The sequence below is a fragment of the Cnephaeus nilssonii genome (assembly GCF_951640355.1).
Source record: "Cnephaeus nilssonii genome assembly, chromosome: 3".
NCBI classification, from domain to species: Eukaryota; Metazoa; Chordata; class Mammalia; order Chiroptera; family Vespertilionidae; genus Cnephaeus; species Cnephaeus nilssonii.
Genome location: NC_137074.1, coordinates 20,623,361 through 20,643,682, shown reverse-complemented (window position 1 = coordinate 20,643,682; position 20,322 = coordinate 20,623,361). Strand labels below are relative to the sequence as shown.

At 39.3% G+C, this 20,322-nt stretch overlaps 1 protein-coding gene across 1 annotated transcript in view; it reads right to left on the bottom strand.

Moving 5' to 3' along the window:
- Window positions 1–8,006: 8,006 nt before the first annotated feature.
- The window catches only part of GMPS (guanine monophosphate synthase), a 52,723-nt gene continuing 40,407 nt past the window's right edge, over window positions 8,007–20,322 (bottom strand). The window contains exons 12-16 of the mRNA XM_079767172.1: window positions 18,387–18,512; window positions 15,345–15,460; window positions 11,867–11,997; window positions 10,773–10,945; window positions 8,007–9,502 (exon numbers count right to left, since the gene is read on the bottom strand). Coding sequence (XP_079623298.1) covers window positions 9,401–9,502; window positions 10,773–10,945; window positions 11,867–11,997; window positions 15,345–15,460; window positions 18,387–18,512 — 648 coding nt within the window. The 3' untranslated portion in view covers window positions 8,007–9,400. The remainder of the gene's footprint in view (window positions 9,503–10,772; window positions 10,946–11,866; window positions 11,998–15,344; window positions 15,461–18,386; window positions 18,513–20,322) is intronic.

The following is a 20,322-nucleotide window of genomic DNA, read 5'->3' as shown; positions in this document are numbered from 1 at the left end:
TTGCAGCCCAGTTGGAAGAGTTCGGCAGATGCTCTTGCCCCTCAGGGACTAAGGCTGCAGTGTTCGGGTACAATTCAGCTGCTTTTCTCATCTTTAAAGTAAATAGGATTTGGAAATCCAAATGGTGAAGGAAAGTGAAAAATCCAATAAATCCAGCCTGCAGGGAGGCCCTCTGCTGAGAAGACTGTGAGTCCTCCCCCCGGCCCGCCCCCATGCCCATCCTGCATATGTATCCTCTCTAAATATCACAGTTGCTGCAAAACTTCAATATGGCAAAGGCCAGAGGGGCTTCCAGACTCTGCAAATGAAAGGCAGTGTCATTCTTCAGAGACCCAGATTTGGGCTTATCATTAACGCGGTTCCTAGGAGGGTGCTTCACCCATCTAGCCAAGTCTGCACAGAGAAGATCAATGTACAAACAGGCTGAAAATGAAGGAACAGGGCAAAGGAGTCTTGTAAAATCCAACCACCATCTGCCACTCCAGATCCAGCAGCACTAGAGTAGTTAAGTTGCAGGAAGTGTCCCTCTGGCTTGTAGAAAAATATTACTTAGGCAAAGGTGGAGTAGGGCACTTGGTGGTTTTATGCACAGGAGGACTTTGAGTGGAGATAAATGAACACATTGAGAACAAACAAACAGGAATATCAGAAAGAAATGTGTGCCTGGGTAACAGGCAACTGCAACAACTAGTGTTGGGCAGTGATGCTGCTCAAGTCAGGCTCACCCATGGATGTTGACATAACCTCAGGCATGACATTCTTGGCACAGCACATACACATTCTTCATTTCACTCTGCACTGCCCACATAGATCACGGGGAAGAGCCGTTTCTACCTCCACCAGCAGCGCACGAGGATTCTCGTGTCCCCTTATCTTTGGCCACTGTTTGATATTATGACTTCCTAACTTTTACCAACTGAATTGTGGGAAAATTGAGTCATTTCATTTTAAATTGCATTTTCTGATTACATTCACTTAAGATACTTAATAATTATCCAAATTTCCCTTTTTATTCATTACTTATCAACAGTCTATTTCTGACTTTTCTGGCTGTAAGTTAAAATTATGTTTAAGAATTCCTTGAATATTCTAGAATCTAGATGGTAATTCCTTAGTGGTTTTATACACTGAAAATAGTTGTTCCAAGCTGTTTTCCTGTAGATTGCTTCTCTATGATGACCATTGATGAGTAAGAACCTTTAATTTTGATAAAAATAAATTTTCCATGCCCTAGCTGGTTTGGCTCAGTGGATAGAGTGTCGGCCTGCAGACTGAAGGGTCCCAGGTTCAATTCTGGTCAAGGGCACATGCCCAGGTTGCAGGCTCGATCCCCAGTAGGGGGCATTGCAGGAGGCAGTCATTCAATGATTCTCTCTCATCATTGATTTTTCTCTCCCTCTCTGAAATCAATAAAAATATATTTTAAAAAGTAAAATAAAATTTTCATGTACAATATAAACTATCTGGAGTCTTATTTAAGAAATCTGTCCTCAAACAGCAAGACAAAGATAGTCTCCTGCATTTCCTCCCATAAACTTTAGTTTTATTTTTCATATTAAGCTCCTTAACCCACCTAGATTCCACATGGAGACCTGGATATTCATACTGCTTCCTGAGTGGGCAATAGCAATGCAGCTGCAGCCGCTATGCCATATGGGACGATTGGCAAAAATTCACAAATCTTCCCATTTTTCAAGAAAAGCCAAAAATCTTGCTTCTTTCTACAATGTCTCCTGATATTAAAAACATAGTGCTGCCCAAACAAGACATACGTATATGTACGTGGAGGGTTGGGGATGGTGAGGGAGTCAGAGGAACGAAATGTGCCTATGTCTCCTCCAGGCGTGGAGTGCTCTCTGGAGTCCAGCACAGTGCAGGGCACAGAACAGGTGCTCAGTCAGTAGTTACTGCCACAATGAACCTACATGGGCTCGGAAGATAATAAATGTCACGTTACATATGCCTTCCCCTTACTGAATAAATGCCAAATGTTTATAGTAATTACGATGGATAATAAATCTCTTGCTCTTCTGGCCTTAAACCACAAAATTAATGCAGCCTCTGGCTGCCTCGCATTTGCCAGGCCACTCAGCAGCGCATTAGCACTCAAAAATAAACCTCCTGGGATCAACACCATCAGTCTTCACTTCCTGAGTCATGAACTAAACAGTATTTCTCGGCTGCAACAAAAGCTGAAAAACAACCCTGAAGTCCTCATCGAGATTTAATGACCTAAGCTTCTTTCTACAACTCTCCTTTTATCCTTGGGAAAGAGCACAAGATGGCCAGAGAAGAACTAAGGAGAAGAGTTTCTAAAGGAAACCTGAACTGCCAACAGGCCAGTCTAACCATAAGCACCATGGAAATTGCTCAGACCATCTGAAGCTGGGTCTACCACCCACTACTAAATGCTGTGCTTTTCTTTTTCTTTTTTAATATATTTTTATTGATTTCAGAGAGAGAGAGAGAGAGAGAGAGAGAGAGAGAGAGAGAGAGAGAGAGAGAGAAACATCAATGAGACTCACTGATTGGCTGCCTCCTGCACACCCCACACTGGGGATTGAGCCCACATCCAGGGCATGTGCCCTGACCAGGAATCAAACTGTGACCTCCTGGTTCATAGGTTGATGCTCAACCAATGAGCCATGCTGGCTGGACTATTGATTTTTAAATCTCTGGATACTTATTACCAACTTCTGGGAAATCTCACTATGTGCTACATCATTTATTCAATCATTAAGTAAAAGTACCAACTCTTGAATTTAAGTAATAGGAATATGAATGGGACGCTAGTTGTGTATGTTTGAAAAATCTTAAGGAGATTGATTATGGACATAATATATACAACTCCTAGCACCTTTTTCCCTAAAAAACAAAGCACTAAAATAAGTAGTTCCATTCATTATATCATTACATCCTTACCACTCACACTGTAAAGATGCTGCTTTCTAGAAGAATCAGAAGCTGGAATTTTCTTGCACTTAGCTCAATATTTTGTCTATTAAGCTTTTACTTAGATATTAGAGCAAATATCGATCACCCTAATGCAATTAGGTAAAGACATCTTGACAAAAGGCTCTCATGTTCCTCACTAGTCAATGTGGCCACATTAAGTGGAAATTTTTAAAATATACTTTTCTCTGTGGTTTTTTTTTTTTTTTTTTGCATTGGCAAGTGATATACTGCTAAACGAACTGTAATATAAAACTTCATGTAGAATAGCACTCTGAAATATGAAATGGTATTTAATTAGAATTCGACACAGTATTTGGGTAACAGTGAGGTTAAAATGAAATTCCTAGTTGCTTTTCTAGTATCTAATGTGTGTGTGTGTGTGTGTGTGTGTGTGTGTGTGTGTGTGTATACTAGAGGCCCAGTGCATGATTGAATCATGCACATGTAGGGTCCCCTACACGCTTTCCCTTTCGATCACAGGGAGCTGGGTGCCTGTCCGTTGGTGCACCAGGCCTTTCAGAAGCCTCCGGCGCCGCGGAGGCTTCTGAAAGGCCTGCTGCCTGAGCGGACAGGCACCCAGCTCCCACACTTTTGCTTTCGATTGCGGGGGAGCTGAGTGCCTGTCCGCTCAGGCAGCAGGCCTTTCAAAAGCTCCCCCGCTTTTGATGGTCCGTGCGGCGGGACGTCAGCTCACTGCCCCAGAGGCCCCTTCTGTGCCGCAGCACAGCCATGGCGCAGACGCTGAGCTTGTGCCGCTGCTGGTGACGCAGCTCAGCGTCCCGCCGGCCCAATCAGCTACCCCTGCCACCCCGAGTCCCGCCCCTCCCCCCGCGCCTCCTGGTCAATCATGGGCATAGTGAAGGTACGGTCAATTTGCATATTTGTCTATTATTAGGTAGGATATATATATATATACATATATATATATATTATAATAATCCAGTAACAATCTACAAAAAAACTCTATGTAGCTATGGTATGAAATATAGCTTTTGAGAGCAGAATTTTTCTAAAAAAGAGAGAATGACAGATTTTTGAGAGTTTAAGATATAAACTCAATATTGATTTGAGCCATGTTAAAACAATAAGAACTTTTCAAAAATACAGTTGAATTAAATTCTTCTCAGATAGCAGGCCAGACCAGATCAATGCTGTGAAGGAAACATACTGGAGCAATGGAGCTAGCTGAGAGTAATGAGTGAATTGGTTCTGAACAAAGTTATTTCCTCAAATCCTCATATTTGTAACTCACTCATATACACATTTACTTTGATGAGTTTGATCAACTCTGATAACATAGTTCTGAACAATGAAATGGATCCAATTTTTGTATCTAATTAATAAAGGTAACTTAAGAAATTGGGAACAGATTTGATTAAATATAAATATGTAAGAAGTGTATGTGTTTGTATGTATGACTTTAATTTCAGAAACACAAATACACACCCCTTTAAGCTAATCATTTAAATAAAAAGCTTCCCAGTATTTTATGTCCACTATGCTCACTGTTAACATTCTAGGCAAAACGCTGCCCACCCTCTCACATATGTAAGAGAAGGAGATTAAGTTCATTATCCAGAAACCCCTGATAGTCTATGCAACTTATTTCCCACGTCCCAATAGTGTGTCCTCTTTGCTCTTGCTTCTGACTTTCTCATGAACACTGAAGCTTAACGACAAATTGTGAAAGTGGTTTTCTCCTTTATGACGCATATTGAAGACAAAAAGCATTAAAGTCATTTCACATTAATTTAGCAAAGCGATTTTATGCCAACATTATCACAACATACAAGTATGCCATGAACAATTACATGATTATTTCACAACTATACTACTTACTCCAATTAACAAAATATTTCTTTATGAAAAGTCTGTTCCAAAGGTTACATTCACTTCTTCATTTAATACCTTAAGGTCATAGTAGATTCAAAGACAGAGAATTTCTTACCTTAGATATCTGTAGTCTCCAAAAGCATACACTCCACTTCGGTTACTTTAGTATACCCAAGAAATAGCCAAACTCTGCCGGAAGTTTCATGATTTTGTTAATCAAAGGGCCTTAACAAAGTTAAAAAATGCCACAGGAATCACCAGTGAACAAAGACCCTAGTGGGTAGGTAAATTAAGATGGAGGTGCTCAAAAGATTCTCACTCAGGAACTTAGGTTTCAGGCAGGTAATCTCTAGCTCTCCAGAGAATTAGTCTAATACAGCTCCAGGACTCTTGAGTGGGTACAGGACTAGCTCAGTATCAGTTTCATGATCTGGCCAGACTCAAATTTGGAGAGGTGGCTGCAGCATAGGGGTAGACTGCCCAGCAGTTGTGGCTCAGTGGCTGAGCGCCGACCTGTGAACCAGGAGGTCACGGTTCGATTCCAGGTCAGGGCTACATGTCCCAGCCTGGGCTCAATCCCCAGTAGGAGGCGTAGCAGCTAATCGATGATTCTCTCATTGATGTTTCTCTCTCCCTCTCCCTTCCTCTTTATATATATATATATATATATATATATATATATATATATATATATATATATATATATATACACACACACACACACACACACACACACACACACATCAAATAGATTGAGAGAAGCAACCTCAACAGGGGCAACATTTATGTCAGCTGCCTTAAATACCACCAAACAGACCTTTGTAGTGTCTGAGCAACAACAATGCAGTGTTAGACTCATTTCTGGAGTCTGAACTAACTTAGCTATGAGCTCTTCTACAAGGCAGTATCTATGGCCTTCTCTTCTCATCTATAGGTTTGTCTAAGATTTTAAACCATAACCAGATAGGCCAGGTATATTTCTCATTAACAATTTATTCCAGTGGAGAGACTTAAAACTGCCAATGCTTGAGCCCCACCAAGATTCACATTTGAGTTGATGGTGGGTTCTGGGCATTCATATTTAAGTCCTCGGGCAGTAGTAATAGGCACCCAGGGTTGAGAACCACTGGCAGAAAGAGCAGAGTTTGGTAGCATACCTGGGCCTCTTCAATAAGAAGACCAGGGCTGGGGGCTGGCATTTGACTGGGAGAGTCCAAACCTCTTGTCATTAAATGAAACACTCAGGAAGAGAAGAGCCAAGGATGCCAACATCACTGTCAACACCCTACAGTGGTGAAATACCCTGAACTCCTGTCACCTGTGTGGCCAAGCTATCTCAGTAGGGACAAAAGGAATGCTTTCCGATTGTGGAGGCATCCAACTTGTATTCAGTTTCCTATTGTATTCTTAATTTGGGACAATGAAAGGAGCCTCCATAGGTGTGTCCTCACCACATTCCAATGAGAATTCAGGAAAGAGGGGAAGGAGCAGCAGTGGAGAATAGTGAAGGGGAATAGTACGTAAAGGTAGAAAGAAACCGGGGTATAACATTGGGCATGAGTGTCAGAGGAATTTCTGAAAGATACTACTATCTCCAAACACTAATCACTGTCAAAAAGATGATTAACACTTTGGAAGTACATTTACCCCCAATGGTCAATTACACTGGTAACTTCCTGTTAGGCCTTACCACAAAGGCCCATAGAGCATTACTTCTTCAAGGCAGAGAGTTGTAACCCTGGATTTGAGCTTTAGCTCTGCCAACAATTACCTGTCTACAACTGATTGTGGGAGACTCTTATACTGGCCTCAAAGCAAAAGCATATTCTGCCAACTTTCCCAAAAACACACAATGAAGAGATTGCCAGCGGGTACATATTGATGGGCATTTTCCAAGTGTCATGATCACAACGGAAGATTCAACCGCTCAAACCCTGCTTACGTATGCCATAGCTTCAAAAAAGGGGGTAATGTTTGATTTTACAATGCATTTTGATATTTACCTTTGGGTTATATCTGATGTGGAAAAAAAATTAAAGGACAGTCCCACCTACCTAATCTGAATGCCTTTATTCTCTCAAGGTTTGATTCAAGGATTTTGGTAGAACAGGCTCTCAGGAGTTAAACCCAAACACACCAAGAAACAAACTTTTGCAATTCTTATTTGGCTACATACATGCTGCTGCTTCAGGAAGAAGGCAGAAAAGATGGGTTCTTAAATATTGTATCTGGTTCTTAAATATTCTTTTGTATTTCCCAATCTTAGGAAGCAACGATGCTTCCAGTGCTCTGCTACCCTCCTTCTAATAGGTACAAAGAAACAAGGTATATTAGAGGGGAATCCAGGTAAGTGGTGAATGACAGGGATGCAAGTCATGACCTACCAAGGGTCACATTTAATCTGAAACTCTTTAGGTATCTATTACTAAACTGAGTTTGTTTCCTTAAGTGTAAAATGGGATTATAATCTTAACATTTCTCAGATGCTCAAATGAAATACTCTGAAGATATAGAATAATACTGTATGGCACAAAACAAAAGTGCTTTGCAGAGGAAGAGATGGTATAAAATGTCAGGGAATTTCTGAAATTTTAATTTTTTCTGAATCATGTCAAGGTGTGCTTTGGAGAAACCATTTTCCAGTATTAAGCAGGACTATTTAAGAAGGTGTTTGGTGAATAAATATCAGGAAAACATCAGGTTTAAAAAATTTTAACCACTGTTAACTTCAAAATTTCTCAGAGCTTTGAATGCAATATATACCATCAGTCCCCAAGATGGAAGGACAAGTGAACAGCACTTTCCAAGCTTCCATGATCTAACTCTTTACGTACCATTTCAGTGGAGCAATGTTCCCTTGAATGCACTTTAGGGACAAGGACACAAAAAACCCACTATTACTACAGATTCCTAGTATTTGCTTAAAAACAAAATCATGACACTTTTGCTAGAAATTTTTCACATAAACATAAATATCTGTAAACCCTTTATAGGTTGTCTATTCCAGCTCTAACGGCCAGATCACTAACATATCCTCTTTTCAAAAGGCCATTATGAATAACCCATCATCAGAACAGAGAAGGAGCCTTTCAAGTTTTGTAGAAGTCACTGTATTCCTTGGTCTCAAGTAAGGATACCGGTTACAGTAGACAGAGCTCTTCCCTAGACGGTCCAGCAACAGTTTTCTTGTACTCTGGGCCAGCCAGAATGAAGACATCTGCCACACATAATTTTATTATTTGTCTAACACTGAATCCCATACAAAATTTTGTACCTTAATACAGAATTCTGAGAATAAGAGGCAGCAACCTGAGATGGAAGTGGTATGAGAAAAATATAGACACCTAAAACTAATATGTTGCATCTCAATTGTACTTCAATAAACAAAAGAAGAAAAACATGGTAACATTCTTAAATAGTAACATCAGCTAAAATACTGAGAAATGGTTGTAGAATGTATGTCAAATACTGCCTATTTTTATAGTGCTTACATAAATATTACAAAAGATCTGGTAGAAACTGGTGGCAATCAGAACAAGTCCTACACCAGTTCTTGAATCTTCTCTTACAGCTGGTAGCATTACAAAGTTTGGCAATAGCATGCACAGACCAAGACTAGTCAGTCTTCTGGGCAGTGGGTAATGAACCTGTCTAACACATGACATCTAAGAGTTCATTTTAAACTCTTCACTAGGTGATAGAAGCTGTGGGCGTGCATTTGTAAGCTGCGGGCGTGCATTTGTAAGCTGCGGGCATGCACGATGGTCTTCATGGTCTCAGAGCTTCCCCTCTAACCAAACAAGATTAAAGCCCTCAAACTTGATGCTGCACCAAAGCCAGTTTCTTCTAGGAAGAGAACAGAAACTTCCTATGAAGGCTGCTGTAGCAGGCAATATAAGGCAGGGAGGATAAAGCTCCTTATTAGTGAAAAGGTTACGTGAGCAACACGACATCTATGGGAAATAGGATTTGAAAACATTTTAAACTGAGACCACTCCTATTTTCTTTCTCCCATGGTTGTGGTATCATAAAATTCTAAAGCACTTCCGCAAATTCCTGGTGCTTTTCATCTTAAAGTAGCTTACGTTTATGATGCCAGTGTTCTGAAAAAGTGGCTGGAACAGCCCACCTATACCTTTATCTGACATGTTCATCACTTCCCCCAACCTTTGGAGAAACAAGGTTACTTACATGGAAACTCTGATTCTCCAACAGGCATACATACTAAGTCACGGGAGTTTTCTAACAGCTCTTAGAAACTGGCAAGGGAACGTAGAAGCCCATTACTACCCCAAACTCACCCACCTCCATACATCTTCATTGACAGACATCAACAGCAACAGTAAGTTTACACATAAAGAACAAGTGAGGCAAAGGCAAATGCAGTGTCAATTTGTCTGAGTGTAGGCAATGATGCATTGATTATACCCGTACAATCTTCAGTCCCCTTTAGTTATCCCCAACTGAGCCTTCAGGCCATAAATTTTTGCTGTGAAGAATTCAGATGTAATATAGCCGATCCAGCACTCTTCACAGTACTGCGTGTCAATACTGGGAATGGTCTCTAATGAATTTAAACTGCACACAGTACTTTAGTGAAACAAGAAGTTTATTACTCCCACTCAGTAGTTCCTGGGGGCTTTGATGTTAAGTCATACATAATTCGAGAAATACCAGGAATCTTCTTAATCTCAGTGACCATCTTTAACACCACCTGTTATAAAACAAAGATTACAATTAAAAGAGCCAGAATCCACTGCATGTCCAAAAACCCTAAAGGGCTTGCATTTGCAATTTGAAACTGTAATCTATTTTTACTATTTGCTTCTATGTACATGGGATGGCCTCTGATTAATTTCAGGTAGTGAACCTACTTCCCTCTCTAGGTTGAAGTGACTTAAAGTCAGTACAACTCAAAGTACTGCCCACAGATAGGTGCTAGCCTACAGGTTATGTTTGTCAACAAGTGTTTAGAAACATTCATAGCAATTTCGCATTGCTCTGGCATCTAAACAGTATTTTATGTGTTTAAGCCAATTCTTCACAAATTATCTGTGGCTGAAACAACTCTGAGGCTACCAAGGTGGTGCATAATGCATTATAATAATAACCACTGACAAGTGTACAGGAGGAGAAAGCCTGGTCACTGAACAAAAACTTGGCAAATCTGAGCCTAACAGAAAACAGACTGTAAGCCACATTTCCCAGCCCAGCTGTGCAGCTACAACCAGAGCCTTGCATTAGCTACTGGAGCAATGGTCCAACTAACAAAGGCTCAGTGTGATTTTCATCTTCTAACAAGCAAATGGCTCCTTGGTGGAGAGAGAATAGGAGAGGGAGATGGTGATCAAAAATTGAATTGCTGGCCCTGGCTGGTTTTGCTCAGTGGATAGAGCGTCGGCCTATGGACTGAAGGGTCCCAGGTTCAATTCCGGCCGGGGGCACATGCCCAGGTTGCGGGCTCAATCCCCAGTAGGGAGCATTCAAGAGGCAGCCCATCAAAATTCTCTCATCATTGATGCTTCTATCTCTCCTTCTCCCTTCCTCTCTGAAATCAATAAGAAATATATATATATATTTTTAAAATTGAATTGCTGGTAGCAGAACATTAAAGAATTCTTGGGTTTCTGGTCATAATGCCATCAATTCTCATCCTTATTTCCAATAAACTTTTCTTCAGTCCTTGGGTTTTCTTCTTTACTTAAAAAATATTATTTGTAAAGTAGAGGCTGGTTGGCAAAATTAAACAGTTATAGATTAGAGTTGGTTGGTTCCTCTCCATATAGTAATCAGACATCTAGAGGGTTATAATACATTTAAGGCCTTTTTCTACTATAGTGTACTGAACAATCATGTGGAGATAAAAAGAGCCTGTCTTCTGAACAGAAAACCAAATATCAACATTGTTATAGTCTATTCCACTCACCATATTATAAAATGAATGAGGTACTGAAAATACACATTAGAAGGAATATGTAAATTACCTCTACAGGGATCTCATTGCCAGGTGTTGCAGGTATACCAGTCATGAAATCACTAGTAATAAAGGTTCGAATAACCACAGATCTCTGGCATGAAGGCTGCTTCTGAAGTGGGTCCCGATCAAAATGTAATGGTGTCAAAATCACTGGCATCTGACTGATTTTTCCAGCATAACCTAGAGAAAGGAAGTTAACATAGAGCCAATCGCCATCCATGGAAAAGCACTGCGACCTAGTTCAATAAAACCCTCCCAGACAATATCTGAAATCACATACACACACCAGTTAGGACAGCCATTGTGCATTGTTTCCAGCTACTCTCACAGCATTTTAAGTAAGCTCAATCACAAACACAAGTAATAAAATTTGACTGTAGTGCTATGTTATAGTGATGACACTTTATACATATGTAATACATATATATATATATATATATATATATATATATATATATATATATATAAAGCCTATTCTTATAATTCATGGTAGTTATGATCTAGAGGAAATACAGTTAGGTTCTTGCAAGCCTCTGGTCACATTTTCATCAACCAACCAGTACTACCTTGTTTTATGTGTGTTTTTGTTTAAAGACACCTAATTTAATATTTATTGCAGATTAACATTGAACTCATGGCCAACAGCACTGTAATTCAGGCATGAACAAACCTTATCTATCCTACATATTTTCTCTCTGAGACACATCACAGCTTTCCTATGCTCAGAAATCTAGACAGCACCTCAGCACTATGCTTGGAGGATATTTTAAATAGTAAAATCACCAACCAAAAGCATGAAAATGTCAAAAATATGCCACTAAATAGCCTACAAAAAAGAACATTTGTTTACAGTAAGAAGGCAAAGTACTGCCTTGTTCAACATCAGTTGCAAGTTGGGCAACTCAAATTTTTTGCCACTCTGCACATGTCTGCACACAACCAAAGGGTGGATAAGTTTTTTATGGAGGCAATATCATAGAATTATCCATAAACATGAAAGCACCTAAAAATTAAAAATCTTATTATTCTACTACAAATCACAATGCCAAGCATTCAAATTTTAGTTAGAGCATGCAGTGATAAGCAAAATGAGCAACTTACCGGACTCCCTGAGAATGTTCTGAGCCTCAAAATCAGCTTGGCGTAAAGTACTGAGCACCCCTGTTGTCAAGAAAGTGGGAGTAACATCTGTAGGAGGCTCTTTAACTGGTGGGCCAAATATATAGACAACTCTAGAAGGCGGAAAGAGAAAATCAGAGAGAATTACAATTTAGTATGATAAAGCAATGCACAAGGAATAACATTTTTTCCATTTACTTAGGCCCTCTCCTACCCATTTCAAATCCCCAAATGGATTGGTTAGAATATAAAATTATAGAGGGGTCTATGTTCTATGTACTTCCTCAAAGTGCATTCTCTAGAATACTAATATCTTAGAATGTGCAAAGATATATGTGGTTACCATATTCCTCTTTTCATATGTCTTGGGTTAGAGTGTCCCCAATATACCATATCCACCTGGGACCTGTGGTGAAAATAGGATATTTGCAGATGTAATCAAGTCAAGATAACGTCAGGGTGGCTGTTAATCCAATGACTGGGTGTCTTTCTAAAAACAGAAATCTGGGAACGTAACACATACAGACAGAAGAGGGCATGTGAGAATGAAGAAAGATTGGCGTTATATTGCCACAAGCCAAGGACTGCCAACAAACACCAGAAACTAGGAAGAGGTAGGAAAGGATCCTCCCCGAGAGTCTTCACAGAGAGCATGGCCCTGCTGAAACCTTGATCTTAGACTTTTAGCCTCCAGAATTGTGAGAGAATGATTAATTTCTCGTTTTAGCTTCTCTGTTTGTGGTAATGTATTCCGGTAGCCCCAGGAAATTAATACTCATAAGCTTGGGGAAACAGTGAGTTGAACAAATAAATAGGTTTTACCACAACCCTTCAGAAATTGTAATATGCTAATATGCACTGAAAACATCCAAGATGGGGCTACAGTGAATTTCCCAAACTTATTTGGCCACTCGATCTTTTTTTCATTTTGGGCAACACTGATCCCAAGGAAAGATTCTCCTTTCCACTTTATTAAAAATGTCACCAAAATGGACACCAAAACTTGGTATCCTACTAGTTCCTTCTAAAAAGAATAACTCACTAGTGCTTTCAGTAAATATCTATTTGAAAGATACAAAGGTACGCCGCTGCAGGTGTTAATAAAAGTAGGGTTTGGAACATAGCTTGAGGAAGTTAGGATCAAACAACTCAAGGGGAATCTTACCACCGTTTGGAGGATCTGTTGTACAACCTTCACTCAGGAAAAAAGAGGCAGTCAGGGTAGAGACAGGAGTGCCAACTCGCCTCCCCATTCCAACTCTAGTCAGCAGACAACTAACTATCCCTTTCTCTTAGCCCTGTCTTTAGCAAAGAAGATAAATTTCCCTTGGCAATCTCCCATAATTAAGTTTACTGATGTTTTTCTTTTCTTATTAATATCCTATCTAATAAAGATGGAATATGCAAATTGACCATAACTCTGTGACAAAGATGGAAGCACCCACAGCCAATAAGGAGGGAATATGCAAATTGACAACAAGGTGAGAGGCGGAAGGCGGCAAAATCTAAAACTTACGAAGACACTTTCTTTTAAGGGCTTGTTAGGTTCATATTTTAAAATGTAGTAGGTTTTTTTGTTGTTGCTTATTTGTTAGACATCCTGGGGGAGGGAGGGTTGTACAAGGAGAGAGAAAAACAGAGAAGAGAGAAAAGACAGGAACAGAAACCAGCATATAAAGGGCAGAGACTAAGTTTAAACATGGGTGAGTGCCCTAGGCCAAAGAAAAATAGAGGGAGATAAAACTGTAAGAATGTACTAACTGCAGAGTAAGAGCAGGGGAGTCAAAATTAGGGAAAGGAAATATTCCATTTGACCTCTAAAGTTTAAGTATTAGCATTATTCAGAAGATAAATTATGAGCCATTATTTTAACCAAAACAATTATCTCCATTCAAAAGAGTTAATTACAATCCTAGCCGGTTGGCTCAGTGGATAGAGCGCTGGTCTGTGAACTGAAGGGTCCCAGGTTAGATTCCAGACCTGGGCACATACCTCTATTGCAGGTCCATCCCTGGCCAGGTTGGAGCACATGCGGGAGGCAACAAGTTGATGTGTCTCTCTCACATTGATATTTTTCTCTCTGTCTCTCCCCCTCCCTTCCACTCTCTAAAAATCTATGGAAAAATATCCTCAGGTGAGGATTAACAACAACAAATAGAGTAAGCACCATGATATGCAGATGGAGTATATGCTATTTGCTAGCCCTTCCCATCTTCCACATACTGATTTCCAAGTAACAAAAATTAAAGCCCTGATGGCTCAAATTGCAGAGCTGCCAGGTCTTGGCAGATGAATTCAATCAATAAAATTTGCTTATATAATAAATAAATAAAAAGAGGTATTTACAAATTTACCATTATTTCTCTTAAAATTCACTCTTTTTCAGTGTATTAAAGGTGATTCCTTATTTGGGGGCCTTAGGTTCATCGGAGTAAACCTTTTAATAGGCATATTCCCACCAGTAAAAAACATGGCTTCCCTGTGACTCCTTGTCTGGAAGGCCCCAGCAGCAGGTATTCAGAAAACAATACACACTCTGCTAGGTAACCACCAATGGAAAGATTTCTAATTTCTGCAGCAAATTTGAATAAACTAAAATATCAAGTAATTATTTTTGGTTGTTAACTACCCAATACCCACTTAAAAAAAAAGACTAGATTAGAGTGAACAACTGTGAAATAAGAATAGTTAATGAGCAATCTGACACCAAACAAGTTGAGATTTTTTAACTATACAAAGGATAATGTATTGTAAAATAGATAAAGATTATAAATCAGCTATTGATATATCCAACATAAAAATTAACGTGCAAATTAAAGGGAAAATAAATCTGAAAAACTAAATTAAAAGTAAATTATACATATAGTTATTTTAATGATATCTGGCATATGCCTATTTCTTTTCTTTGATTTCCTGAGATTATTATTAAGTTAACTAAGCCCCTACTTTTAATTCTACAGCCTTCAGATATTTTTTTCAATCCTTTGGAATAAAACGTTACCATAAAATAGGTAGTGTAAGCTGCTAATTTGAAAGACATGATTTAAAACTGCCTTTTTTAAAGCAGATAAATGCATTGTGCTGAAGAAACAAAACACAAGGTATTAAATATATGCTCAATTGTGACCTAAGTAGATATATCTGTATCTACACTTGAGCTTTTTGGTCCTTAAAAAAAACATCTTGTTCAGTTGGTGTGGCTCAGTGTTTGAGGGTCAACCCATGAACCAAGAGGTAACCAGTTTGATTCCCAGTCAGGGCACACATGTCCAGGTTTTGGGCTTGATCCCCAGTTTGGGGAGTGCAGAAGGCAGCTGACCTATATTTCTCTCTCACTGATATTTTATTTCTCTATCCCTCTCCCTTCCTCTCTCTCTAAAGGAATTAATAAAAACATGTTAAAAAATAACAACTTATCCTTCTATTACACCTTATCCCCTGCTCCCACTGTAGAACATACCTGTTAATGTTGTGACACATGCGAGGTATAAGCCTAGCCAGGAAAATAAGAGATTCCCAGTCAGGCTCATCTTTACTGGAGATTCCACACACATAACTGTAGGAACGACAATCACCCTGAAAGTAAAAATGCATTCAATAATTTTAATGGTTTTGCAGATGAGTGGATTAAAAAGCTGTGGTACAGCTACACAATGGAATACTACACCACTATAAAAAGAAGGAATTTTTACCGATTGCAATAGAATAGATGGAACTGGAGAGCATTATACTAAGCGAAATAAGCCAGTCAGAGAAACATAAATATCACATGACCTCACTCATATGTGGGATATAATGATCAACATAATTTGATGAACAAGACTAGATCTACAAATAAATGGCAGGGGAGGGAGGGTTAGAGAGCAACCAAAGGAGTTGTATGCATGCATATTAGCATAATCAATGGACACAGACACTGGGGTGGGGGCTTGCCCGGGGTAGGAATGGCTGGAGGGGGGTAGGGGGGAGGTCAAGTGGGGAAAAAGGAGATGTATGTAAAACTTTAGACAATAAATAAAATAAATAAATAAAAAGTAAAAATAATTTTAATGGTTTTGTAGAAATCAAAAAATGGACTAGAAAACATTTCATGCATGATGACACCATTAATAAGAATCCTTTTTGGAAAAAAAACTTGTTTATAAAAGTATTAGAGGCCTGGTGCATGACATTCATGCACTGGGGTGTGGTCATCCCTCAGCCCAGCCTGCGCCCTTTAGCAGTCTGGGAGCCCTCAGGGCCTAAGCCGGACATCCTTAGCACTGCCATGAAGGCCAGAGAGGCTCCCACCACCACCACTGCACTCGCCAGCTGTCAGCCTGGCTTGTGGCTGAGCTGCGCTCCCCCTGTGGGAGAGCACTGACCACCAGGGGGCAGCTTCTGCGTTGAGCTTCTACCCCTTGGTAGTCAGTGCGTGTCACAGCAACTGGTTGTTCCGCCATTCAGTTGATTTGCATATTACCCTTTTATTATATAGGAGGATATATGGATACTTCTCTAATAATATAAATAAATCCGAAATTAAAAATCTCATATTAAATTCTAGCTAAATCAGTTCAGACATAAAGTGTCATGGTAATTTCAAGAATTTATTCAACACATGCCAGAAGCCCATTGGGATCTAATTCTAAGTACCTGCCCAACTGTGGGCAGCCAGCACACTTAATTTGGAAGACAAGATCTGCCCATGTTGATTAGGTGAAAAAAGGGTTCTAAAGTCAGAGATAAAAAATAAAAATGAGCTTAAAAAGTTATTAAAAACAAGTGAATAAAACCGGTAATAATATTAATTCCCTTTTTCTTTGTCCTGTTTAATCCAAGTAATTTTCTTTTTTTAAAAATCAAATTACACTAAAGAGCAATTTTTAAAGAGTCATTAAACCACCCTAATAAACAGTCTACTAAAAAATGAGAATTTAGGCTACATGAATGCTAATTTGACAGGATCTATTGCCCTAGCTGGTTTGGCTCAGTGGATAGAGCATCGGCCTGCAGACTGAAGGGTCCCAAGTTCAATTCCAGTCAAGGGCACATGCCCGGGTTGTGGGCTCAATCCCCATGAGGGGGCGTGCAGGAGGCAACTGACCAATGATTCTCTCTCATCATTGATGTTTCTATCTCTCTCCCCCTCTCCATTCCTCTCTGAAATCAATAAAATATATATATCTATAGATATAGATATAGATATATATTAAAAAGATAAAAATCATATCCTATATAATAAAACCCTAATATGCAAATTGACCGAACAACAGAACGACCGGCGGAACCGGTCGCTATGACATGCACTGACCACCAGGGGGCAGATGCTCAACGCAGGAGCTGCCCCCTGGTGGTCAGTGCGCTCCCACAGGGGAGCACCGCTCAGCTGAGTGCCAGGTGCCAGACACCGGGCTCACAGCTGGCAAGCACAGCAGCAGTGGCATGAGCCTCTCCCACCTCCATGGCAGTACTACCGAGCTGCGGCAGGCCCAGTGGGGCCGGGATGAGCAGGAGTGGCATGGCACGTGGCCTGAGCTCAGGCTTCTCTCTGGCCGCCTGCCACTTCACGCACTACTACATCCCCCGAGGGGTCCCAGATTGCAAGAGGGCGCAGGCCAGGCTAAGGGACCCCACCGGTGCATGACTGGGGCTCAGGAGGGATGCAGGAAGTTGGCCAGCTGGGGAGGGACCGTGGAAGGGTTCCAGGGTGTGTCTGCTCAGTACTGACCAGCCAGCCCCAGCAGCAAGCTAACCTACCAGAGCGTCTAACCCCTGGTGGTCAGTGCACATCACAGCGACTGGTCGACCCATCAACTGTCTGTTCCCTGGTGGTCAGTGCATGTCATAGCGAGTGGTTGAGCAGCCTTAGCATATCATTAGCATATTACGCTTTGATTGGTTGAATGGATGACCAGACAACGGGACACTTAGCATATTAGGCTTTTATTATATAGGATTATATAGGATTATGAATAGCATTATAAAAGTAAAAATTATATGATCCTCACATGCTTTTACAATTGGAAAGACAGAACAATAAATACACAAATGTCATTTGTACATTATCAAAGCTAAAAGAGAGAAGATGTAAAAGAAATAGAGCACTAGTTTAAGAAATACACAATTTGAGAACAAAACCTAATTGGTGTGTAACATTCATCAGGGGCCTTCTTGCAATTAAAGACTTCTAAAGCAATAGTATATTTCATACCAAGAAGGATAAATGAGAACATGACTTCTTGGTGACTATCCTTCAAGGCAGAAGCAAGCAAGCAAACCCTATAGCAAGTCATTCTTTGAGTTTTTACTTTTGATTACAGATGACAGATGTTCCAAAACTACAAGATCTCAGCCTGAATACTGAGTTCCTATAACCTTGTTCACTCCATAAATATTATAAAAAACATTACCTTTTTACATATTTTCATATTCATTTTCCTAAATCATTCCTATTTGAACAACAGTGAAAAAAACATCTGCAGAAAGTTATGTCACAGGACAATGAATTCACACAACTCACCTGCACACCCACAGTTTTAATTGGCAGCAGGAAGGCATTCAGGGAATGCAGACTTGTAATTTGCATCAGCTTCTCCTGGTCCTCTTCTGTTGTGCAGGCTTTGACTCTTTGTAATAGCGTATGCGGCTGAAAAAACACACAGGTATTTATTAAGGTTTCAAGAAATAAGGTACTCACTCTTTTGGTATCTATTACTATCTTAGATATCTACTTACTGCTTTATAGCAATAGATCCTATTGGGCATTTCTCTTTGATTTGTGTGTGCTATGCAGTATAAACCCTAACCCTGTTTTTATTCTTTTAGAGTTCCCCTTAAATGTTATCACGCATAATTAACAAGAGAATCTCTCTAACCACTTGGCAAACAATGCAAGCATCTTTAAATGCTTTAACTCCAATCAATCCCCTTGTGGTTTACATGTTATATATTATTGTAATATTTTAAAAATAAACACCAATAATTATAGATCATTATTTTTATTATATATTCCATGTTTGCTTGAATGTTACCATTTTCTTTTCTGTTTACCATTTTCTTTTGTTTACCATTTTTTCTTGCATATCATAAAAAGATCCTTTTGCTTCTCCTAAAGTCAGCCCTTTAAAACAGTGGTTCTCAAAAAATAAAATAAAATAACAAAATAATAAAATTAATTAATTAAATTAAATTAAAATAAATTAACAGTGGTTCTCAAGCCTCGCTGTACACTCAAATTACTTGGTATAATCAGGTTCTATCTTGGATTAAATAAGAAATTCTAGGAAGAAGGGGTCCAAGCATTGTACTTTGAAAGCTCCCCCAACCCTGGCCAGTGTGGCTCAGTTGGTTGAGTGTTGTTCATGCAACAAAAGGTCAACAGGATTTGATTCCGGGTCAAGGCACATGCCCCGATTTCCAGCTGGATCCCCAGTAGGGGGCATGCAACAAGAGGCAGCTGGTCCATATTTCTAAAATTAATAACATAATAATTAAAAAAAAGCCCCCCCAGATGATTCTAATACACAGCCAAGGGGTGTGTGTACTGCACTGTTGGTAGTAAACTGTGTTTATCTGAAAATGTCTTTATTTTACCCTACTTTTAGAAGACAGTGTATCTGTTCACTATTGTTCACCATTATTTTCTCTTGGGACTTTGAAGTCTTCTTGCTTTTACTACAGCTTTCTGTATAATAGTCTTTCCTTTGTAGAGTAAAACAACCTTTCCTCTGCAGCTGCTTTGTCTTTGGCAGGATGCAGTTTTGCTAGGTATGCCAACTCGGTATCAAATTCTTTTCATTTATCCTGATAGCAATGTGTTATGTTCTCCTGAATCTGAGGCATGGTTTCAACCAGTGTGGAGAAATTCAAATACTTTTGTCTATTACCTCCTTCTGAAAATATACTAAAGTTGACTTTTTCATTCTATCTTAACTTCTATCCATTGTTCTGATTTCTGGAAAATTTCTTAACATCTTTCCATAGCTGTTTAATTTTAGCTATTATTTTCATTTTTACATTTTAATTTTTTAAAAACTGCCCAGTCATTTTTTATATTCTTATCCTATAAGAATAGCATATATTCTTATTATCTATTGCTTCTTTTAATTTTATGTACTTTATATTATCTATCTGCTAATTTCAGTATTTTGAAGAGTTTGAGGGTTTTCTTCTCGTTTCCACTAGCTCTGATTCATAGAGCCTTATTTCTATACATATTTTGTAATTTTTTTAATGTAAGCTCATATTTGCTAGAACTGTATCTATGGGAATTCTTTGAAGCCTGGTTGAAGATATTCCAAAGAGTAAATTAATTTACATTGCTTCTTGCCTGACACCTGGAAGCACTACCAACCAAGGTCCACTTTAAATAAGAATTGAATTCTCAGCTTGCAGGTTTTCAGACAACACAGGTTATGAATTTAGGCACCAAAACTACAGACAGACTGGAAGACTTT